The following is a 9,723-nucleotide window of genomic DNA, read 5'->3' as shown; positions in this document are numbered from 1 at the left end:
ATCCCCAGTGGGAGATGTGCAGGAGGCAGCTGATCGATGTTTCTAACTCTCTATCTCTCTCCCTTCCTCTCTGTAAAAAATCAATAAAATATATTTAAAAAAAAAAAAAAGGAGGTATAGGCATGGGAGTGGAGGACTCCAAATTCAAGCACACTGGCAACAAAACTATGAAGGAAAAGAATGAGAGCTTAGAGCCTCAGAGTTGGGGCCATTAGTGTAGGCAAACAGCCTCACAGCCTTTGTAACTCTAGGCAGCCCCTCACTGACCATCATAATGATGACCTCGAGCCTACATGGAAAGATTAAATTATAGTTAGCATCTCTTATTTGGGAAGAAAGCCCAAAATTATTTGGGCTCTTAAAGTGTTAAGCTTTTCTATTCCTAGAACAATTCGCTCATTCCCTAATGATGTCAGGCAAAGAGGTTGCTGTACCCATACATGCTGAATCTAAAGCAGGATTCTTCTCCCACTTCTCCCCCTTACTTGGCTGAGCCGTAGAGCTCCCAGGCTTTGGCGATCCCCAGGGCCAGTCCCTTGCTGGGATTATTGGAGAGGATCCTGGCAGCTTCTTTGGTCTTACCCAGGACATTGAGAACATGTCTGTTGGAGGAGAGATGTCTGTTCAGTAATTGAATGGACCTGAAAGACGCCTATGCCTGAGATTCAGACACTTATAGGAACATCACTTTGAGAATCAGCTGAGCATTAAAAAACACCTTTCCATCATATTCCTGTAGGATCCACCTTAGGCTAGAACATGCGGGCTACCTTTACCCTAGCTCCTGGTATATATGCACAGAGAAGCCCCGAGACCCTGTGAGCTCCCAACGAGCTGGAACCCCTTTCCCTGAGCCCCAGGAACTGTCTGGAACCCTGCTGTAGACCCTCTGGAAGTACAGCAACCTGGAGCATCACTGCTGGCTAGAATTAGATGCCAGCCCTCAGGTGGGAAACCTGTGTCTCTCTCTGCCTTAGAACAGGCAGGTACTGTTCCCTCTGCCTGGAATACTAACTTGTATAATAAGCGGGTAGGACTAGATGAACTGTGAGATCCCTTCTTTACCTGAAATGCCAAGACCTAATTACAAGTGGAAACTGCTTGTGGGGAGGGATGACACATGACCCAGGGCCCAGGAAGGCATAGTCAGAGGTGGAGAATTGGAAATCCCTGTCCCTGCCTGTGACTGTTGGTTCATCAGGCTGTCACCTACTGGTGTGCCCAGGGCTGCCCAAGGGACCCACCGGTGCACAGCTGGGGTCCGGGAGGCCAGGCCCCCAAAACTGGCAGAGACGGTGTTGATTTCAATCTGTTTCAGGGCTGGGGAGCCATCTGCGTTGCGCTGGAACATGTAGTCTGAGCGATTCAGGCCCAGGAACACAGTCTGTGGGGAAAACTGAAGGCTGAGGACATTTGCCCAGGGGCTGACTCTGAGGGCCTAGCCACGGAGCAGACAGGCACCATGAACACTACATAGAGATTAGAGGCACTGGCTAACACTCCCAAACACAGCAGAATCTTTGTTTTGGTCATCCGAGGATTGGCCAGTGATGTACAAATCCAGTGGAGACAATGAGAGGCAGATTTCCATGAGTTTAGGGCCTGGGATAATTTCTTTGGTTAAAAAAAAAGGGGAGGGTCAGGTCCCAGACGGGTGGAGTAGAGAATGTTTACCTGGGCAATGCCCTCTTTCAGGACTTGCTTGTAGATATCAAAGAGACGAGCAGTAAAGGTGTCCCTTTTGATGGTGCTGGAGGAGGAAACAGAATATTTTCTAGCTTACATGGCATCTTAAAGATCAAGGAGTTCCACCCCGTCCATTGATTCTTGAATCCTCTTTGGGTTGTATTGGCCCAAACCTGAACACCCGCCAGAAAATAGTGGTTTAGAACCCAGCTCTAGAGCCAGATGACCTGGGTTCAAATCCAGCTCTACCACTTACTAGTAGGCAACCTTAGAGAATCATTTTACCTCTCTGTGACTGTTTGCTTAACTGTAAAATGAGGAGGAAAACAATTATATTTACGTCACAGAGTTGTGGTGAAGAGTAGAGAAGATATTACATACACAGAACTGAACACAGTATCTGGTCCCAAGAAACAGAAAATGGCATGTGATATAACCATTCTGTAGTTTAGTAGCTCTGATGACTATAACCTTTCTGACTTCACATTCATTCTCTGTAGTTTCCCCTACACTTTGGGACCTCCCAGACAAGTCTTCTCTTCCTCTTCCATGCTGTCCTCAGAGACTGGAAGACAGCAGTTATGCCCTGAGCCCCAATAGGAGTTTTCTGACGCAAACCAAGCATCCTGTTTTTCTCTTCGACCTGTCCTCATGTGCTGTGATTTCCTCCAGCCTTCCCTATCTGGGTCAGCTCCCCCTGCTGTGTGCTTTCATAGTACTGTGGGCCTCTCCTTTATAGCACTGATTGCAGCTGCAATTTTCCACTTTATTTGTGTGATGATTAGCGCTGTCTCTCCTATTTGCCTATAAACCACATAAGGGTAGAGACTGTGTCTGCTGGCTCATCATCATGGCCCAGTGTGCTATTGTGACACATGGTGGGAGCCTATCCAGTATGGTTTTCTGGAGCCTCAGGGAGAGGCATCCACAGGTAACTAATGCCTCACCTGTTGTGCCTCAAGATTCAGGGTGGTCTCGGCATGCCTGCTCAACCCTCACTCGCAGGCTCACCTTGTTACAGCGACCCGCTGAGCCCAGAGGCTCAGGCCTGCATAAAGTTCCTCTGCTCCGCAGCCAGCTCTCTCATGGGGTTTCCCAGCCCCTGGTGAGGAGTAGAGTCCCCAGCTGGGCTTCAGTCTCCTGGAAAGTTGAGACACATTTTCCCTCTTCCAAAGAGGTGCTTCCCTCAAACCTAGACCCTAGGGAGCCAGCTCACATGTTCCTGGGGCTCTTCTCCATTACAAGCTAGGGGGTTGTATGTATTTCAGAGCAGAAGGGAACAGGGACTTCAGAGACAGGCTGCAGAGAAGGTCTCCCACATAATAGCATCTTCAGGGTAAAGGTCATAAAGACTGGTCACATTTCCCACAGTCCAGAATCAGAGGTGGTAGGGTTTACACATTCATGATTCATTGTGTTTTTAGCTCCATTGTGTTTTAGTTTCCAAGCTTCTTACCATTATGATCCTTTGTCATATTCACCCTCACACCAATGTACACATTTTTAAAATATTTCATCTCTAACAAAATAACTGTTTTCTTTTGAAAAATTTATCAGACATGCAATTACATATGTCTAGTCTCTCTCTCTCTCACTCCCTCCCTCCACACACACATTTATATATATTTAATTCTAAAATAAAGAATGTAATTCTAAAGTAATTTCCCTTGCCCAAGGACCTGAAGGAAAACTAAATCAAAAGAAAAGAGATAGAAAGGGGTGGATGGAGTACGTCATTTCAGGTGTTCTGTATTTTCGTTGCTCAGTCAGTGCCTCATCCTACCCAGAGAGGCCTTGAAGCAATGAGGGTCACTCAGGAGAAGAAGTAGATTTGACTTTAAACTCAATAACCTCACTTGCCCTCTGTTTTCTCTAAAACCAAGCTGATCTTCTCAAATTCCAAATGGAAATTTCAGTCTCTTCAAAAAAGGTGGTCATAGATCAGAGAATCACAGAATGTCAGGGTTGAAAAGGACCAACCTCCCCATTCTACAGATGTAGAAACTGAGGCCCAGAAAAAGAAAGGGACTTGTTTGAGGCCATGTTTTTAAATAAATGGTAGAGCCAGGATTAGAAGCCAGATCTCCTGACTTGCACTACATTCTGTTTCTTCTGGGGGTGTGCTTGTATTCCACTCTACCAAGTCAGATGCCAGGGCAACACCTCATGGCTTTCCAGTCTTCCAGTCCCTTCTAGCAATTCCCAGCCCCCCAGTGTCCCACCACCTAGTACCTAGAAAGAGTTTGCTCCAGAAAGGCAGCGTTCTGGCTGACAGCATCCACCAGCAGGTTGAAGTCCATCTGCACAGCATAGGCCTGCTCCAGCAGAGCACTGGGGACCAGTGACGGAAAGAGCGTGAATGGGGCATAGCTCACCACCTGATGGAGGAGAGAGAGTGGGCAGGGGTAGAACACCTGTGAATGTGTTGTCTTCCTGTAAACATACCCTATGGAAAGTGTGGCCTACATTTATTGAGGGCACACATACTGCAGAATAGTGGTTACATCTGGGAATAGAGGGAGGAGAACAGGATGAAGAAGGGGTACAAAGATAACTCCTAGAGTGTAACATCTTATCCATTTACATTAAAAAGAAAAAGAAAAAGAAAAATAGCCAACAACAACAAAAACCCACGAAAAATTACTGCACATGAACTGTTGCAAGGCACTATTTTGGTTTTTGTTTGTTTGTTTTTGTTAATCCTCACCAGGGGGTAGGAGGGAGGGAGGGAGGGAGGGACGGGGAGAGAGAAACATTGATGTGAGAGAGAGACATCAATTGGTTGCCTTCCACTCATGCCCTGACCCAGGCTGGGGATGGAACCTGCAACACAGGTATGTGCCCTAGACTGGGAATTCAACCTGCAACCTTCCGGGCCGACACTCGAACCACTGAGCACATCAGCCAAGGCACAAGGCATATTTTAAATACTTTACATGGATTCATCATTTAACCCTATGAGGAAGATACTATTATACATACTTAAAAAAAGGAAACTGAGTCTCAGAGAGGCTCAGTATGGAGTCCAAAACTATATTAAGCTGTTATGTGGCACTGGGATTTGAGCCAGGATGGTTACTGACCATCCCCCCCTTCCCCCTGCCACACACACACACACACACACACACACACACACACCCCTAGCCAGCTGATATCCAAGACTAGGCCAATCCCCTTGCCTTATGGTTAGGGGAGGGGGAGAGGGAGACGTCCTGATGGTAAGGCTACAGCAGAAGTGAACTGGTTCCAGGGGTCGTTTCCCCCTCAGTGTTGGAGATGGTGACTCAGGTTGCCAGGCCTGGAGTTCAGCCACATTTTCAATTCTTTGAACTTCGGGAGAGCCAGGAAACCCATCGAGAACACGATTTCTAGAAGGGGATCATGCATTCTGAGATCCCTAGCAACAAATGAGCTAGAATTTGGGTACGAGATGATCTGGTGACTTATTTATGAAACATTTCAGAGTTTAACCTATGAGTTAACATCAGTTTGCAATTATGGTAATACCTATAAATGGTATTAGAACTCGGCATTTAAATATTCACTTTAAAAATAGTATTTTGAATAGATAATACAAACACATGACACAAAATGCAAAAGAGACAGAAGGACACATAGTGAAAAATACGTCTCACTCCCACCCTGGCCCCAATGAACCAGTTCTCCTTCCCAGAGGCAAATGATATAGTGGGATCTCACATATCCTTTTAGACCAGTGGTTCTCAACCTGTGGGTCGCGACCCCTTTGGTGGTCGAACGACCCTTTCACAGGGGTCGCCTAAGACCATCCTGCATATCAGATATTTACATTACGATTCATAACCATAGCAACATTACAGTTATGAAGTAGCAACGAAAATAATTTTATGGTTGGGTCACAACATGAGGAACTATATTTAAAGGGCCAGAAGGTTGAGAACCACTGTTTTAGACTAATGTATCTGTGTACATACACATTTTCTCTTTTTCACACACATCAAAGCATATGACACATATATTGTTCTTTGCTTTATAAATGCTTCAGAGACATTTCCATATACTTTCAAATAGAGCACTTTCATTCTTTTTAATGGCTGTGCAATATTCCATTCTTTGGCTATAGCACAATTCATTGAATCTAACCTTCTATTATGAACATTTAGGTGGTTTCCTTTTTCCCACCATTACAATCAATGCTTCAGTGAATATCCTAGAATATACATTCTAGGTATTTTGTGTGTGAGAAGGTAAGTTTCTAAAAGTGGAAATGTCAGGTTATTAGGATAAATCCATTTAAAATTTTGGTAAATAATTCCCAAATTGCCCTCCTCAGCATCTATTTTTTTGTTGTTGTTAAATCTCAACTGAGGATAGTTTTTCCATTGATTTTTTAGAGAAAGTGGAAGGGTGGGGGGAGGAGAGGGGGAGAAGAGAGAGAGAGAGAGAGAGAGAGAGAGAGAGAGAGACAGAAACATCGATGTGAGAGAGACACATTGATTAGTTGCCTCTCACATGCACCTTGGTCAGGGCCTGGGATTAGCCTGCAACCCAGGGATGTCCCCTTGACTGGGAATCCAACCTGCAACCCTTTGGTGTGAGGGCCTACTCTCTAACCACTGAGCACAGCAGCCATGGGTCAGCATCTATTTTAAAATAAAACTGGGAGGTGTATTTGTGAGAGTGAGTTCTTGCAGCTTGAAACTTTGATGAGTGCGAATTACTAAGGATTATAGGGGCGGTGACCTAATCCCGAGTGCCTGTGTGATGAGGACAAGGGCATTTCCTCGGCTTCAATTCGCAGACCTCTGCCTCTTCCAACAAATCCCATTTGGCCTGAAAAACTCCCCAGAAGTTTTTCTGCGAAGACTTCCCTCTGCCTCTGTCCCCAGGTCTCATGCCCACTTGAATTTGAACTCAATAGCATATAGCTATTATTCGTTGTCCATAGGCTAACAGCTGAAACACTATCTTTGTAATTCTTTTTCCGATTTTTTAATTGATCTTTTGAGTTAGAGGAAGAGAAAGGGAGAGAGAGCGAGAGAAACATCAATGTGAGAGTGGAACATCGATTGGCTGCCTCCTGAAAGCGGCCCACCAGAGATTAAGCCGGAAACCCGGGCATATGCCCTGACCAGAAATTGAACCAGCAATCTTTGGGTGCCGGGGACACACTCAACCAACTGAGCCACACCGGCCAGGACACAGTCTTTATACTTTTGATAGAAACACAGAAACAGAGTAATATTCTTCTACCATTAGAAAAACTATAGCACATACATGACAGTAAACACTCTGCTTTATAGTGAGGGAAACAACAGAGAGTGATGGGAAGAAGTAAGAAGTCCCCTCTATCTAAAGGGGCTGTCAGACCCTAGCCAGTTTGGCTCAGTGGATGGAGTGTTGGCCTGCAGACTGAAGGGTCCTGGGTTTGATTCCAATCAAGGGCACATCCCCGAGTTGTGGGCTCAATGCCCAGTGTGGGGTGTGCAGGAGGCAGCCGATCAATGATTCTCTCTCATCATTGATGTTTCTATCTCTCCCTTCTTCTCTGAAATAAAAAATATATATTAAAAAATAAATAGATAAAAAATAAAGGGGCTGTCAGACTCTGCTCTCACCAATTGTTGGTATGCAGGAAAGTGGGCCAGAGTTAACGGCTGATCTGATTTTTCAAGACAAGCTGGGTATCTAGATTTTTTTAAAAACTTCATGATTTAAAAAAATGTTGGCTCTGACTTTTCTTTTTTTTTTTTTTTAATATATTTTATTGATTTTTCACAGAGAGGAAGAGAGAGGGATAGAGAGCCAGAAACATCGATGAGAGAGAAACATCGATCAGCTGCCTCCTGCACATCTCCCACTGGGGATATGCCCGCAACCCAGGTACATGCCCTTGACCGGAATCGAACCTGGGACCTTTCAGTCCTCAGGCCGACGCTCTATCCACTGAGCCAAACCGGTTTCGGCTTGGCTCTGACTTTTCAAAGACACTCTGGACACACACACACACACACACACACACTAAATAATGCTTGCCCCAGGGCAGGAAAACAGTAGCTGGAGAAGACATTCTATACTAAATATCCTTTTGGACTTTGTACCCTGTTCAAGTGTACTTTTTAAAAATTAATTAACTCCTTAAACACTACAGGAGCCAACTATTCAGTCTGCACACAATTGGTTTGTGACCCTGATCTACAAAGTTCCGACTCTTCTTCCACCCAGTATGCAAAGCCCCTTGGCTAGCTGACTTTGGCCTGCCTTCTTTTTCCTGCATTGGGGCCTCTGCTATGCTATTCCATTCCCACATTTGTCTTTTAACAAACTATAGAAATGATCCCTGAAAGTGTCATCTTCCATTTGTCTTTTAAGATCTAGTTCAAATGCCATTAACGAATTGCTCCTTCCTCCAGATGGCCTCTACAGTATCCTGGGAGAAGCAGTAAAGCATGGAAGCTCAGAGCATAGATTCAGGAGGCAAACGCCTTGGGTTTGAATTCTGGCTCTGTCAATTACACCACGTAATGACGTGGAGCAAGTTACTTAGCCTCTCTGGGCCTTGGTTTCCTCATCCCAGTTGTGGTGAGGATTAAATGAATCAATGATTCCAAAGTGCAAAGGATACTTCCTGTCTTTTTCTCTGGATTGGGAAATTGAGGACTGTGCCTTTTCTAGGTTCCATTAACTTCCAGAAAGACCTAGTCTTGGACTTTCACACAATACCTGTTGATTAACAGAAGAAATAAAATCTTGGAAGAGAAGTGCTACACCCTGTTTCAGACAAATAGTTCACAAAATCTCAGATTCACAAACCAAGCAATGATATTCCTAAAGCCAGAGGCACACCTTCCACAGTATCAGCCTACCTTTTGTGACAGCCATTCTAACTCGCTTGGGTCTTTTACATATCGACCATAGAGAAGCACTCATACAGGTGCCCAAACAGCAAACACTTACTGAGTTTGAACTGCCCACCCACCCTCTAACTAGGTTCTGGACACAGAGAGACAAAAGAGTGCATTGGTAAAAATGATGATGGCAGCTCTTTAGTTACCAATCTGGATAGTCATAAGTATAATGTTAAGTAAAAAAGTAAAGTACAGAAGAGCTTGTCTAGTTTGCTTCTTTGTATAAAAAGCGGGGAAGAGGAATATATACATTTTTCTCTTTATGAATAAGCTATCTGAAAAAAATAAACAAGAATAAATGTTTTGTTTATAAAACATAGGTAACCATCAGGGCAGGAGAACTGGGCAGCTAGGGAATATGGAAGGAAGAGTTAAACTGTAAACTCTTATAGTCTTAAAAGTTTTTTATATTTTTTTAAAAAATATGTTTTTTATTGATTTTAGAGAGAGAGGAAAGAAGAGGGAGAGAGAGAAATATTGATGAGGGAGAACCATCGATTAGCTACCTCCTTGCACACCCCCTACTGGGGATTGAGCCCAAAACCTGGGCATGTGCCCTGACCAGGAATTGAACCAGCAACTCCCAACCGAGCCACACCAGCCAGGGCTCCTTTAAATTCTGAAGCATGAAAATGTCTTACCTAGTCACAAAATGAAAAGGTTTTTTTTACTTTTTAAGGATGAGGTTTTTTTAAAAGATGTGGTTTGGACTTAGCAATTCTACTTTTATATATTAATCATAGAGAGACACTCATATAGGTGTCCAAACAGGCATATACAGGGATGGTCCCAGTAGTGCTATGTGTAGTCACTAAACATTGGAAATCACCTAGTCACCAGTAGAAAAAAGTTAAACTGTGATTCATCCACACCTAATACTATACATTAGAATGAAGCTGATCCTAATGGAGGAAGTTGAGTTCTAAAACAGATTGCTAAATGAAAAACAAACAAAATCATGCCACAGAGTAATATGTATGATCCATCTTATTTGTAAAAAAAAAAAAAACCCCAACACTATACAGCCTTGGCCCGTGTAGCTCATGCACTGAAAGGGTGACAGTTTGATTCCTGGTCAGGGCTCGACCCCAGGTAGAGGGCATGTAAGAGGCAGCTGACGGATGTTTCCCTCTTCAATAGGTTTCTCTTT

General features: G+C 44.1%; 1 protein-coding gene across 5 annotated transcripts in view; it reads right to left on the bottom strand.

Annotated features, from left to right (window-relative positions):
* The window catches only part of GSS (glutathione synthetase), a 31,292-nt gene that overhangs the window by 13,170 nt on the left and 8,399 nt on the right, over positions 1-9,723 (bottom strand). For 4 of the 5 annotated variants that reach the window (XM_006764570.1, XM_006764571.1, XM_006764572.2 and 1 more), the window contains exons 3-6: positions 3,919-4,064; positions 1,675-1,750; positions 1,245-1,384; positions 486-602 (exon numbers count right to left, since the gene is read on the bottom strand). In XM_006764570.1, the coding sequence (XP_006764633.1) occupies positions 486-602; positions 1,245-1,384; positions 1,675-1,750; positions 3,919-4,064 (479 nt within the window). The remainder of the gene's footprint in view (positions 1-485; positions 603-1,244; positions 1,385-1,674; positions 1,751-3,918; positions 4,065-9,723) is intronic. The other variant, XM_015564480.1, reaches the window with a different exon arrangement.

This window comes from Myotis davidii, unplaced genomic scaffold (genome assembly GCF_000327345.1).
Source record: "Myotis davidii unplaced genomic scaffold, ASM32734v1 scaffold38, whole genome shotgun sequence".
In the NCBI taxonomy this organism is placed as follows: domain Eukaryota; kingdom Metazoa; phylum Chordata; class Mammalia; order Chiroptera; family Vespertilionidae; genus Myotis; species Myotis davidii.
The sequence above is the reverse complement of the archived record's forward strand: the minus strand, read 5'-3'. Positions and strand labels throughout refer to the sequence as shown.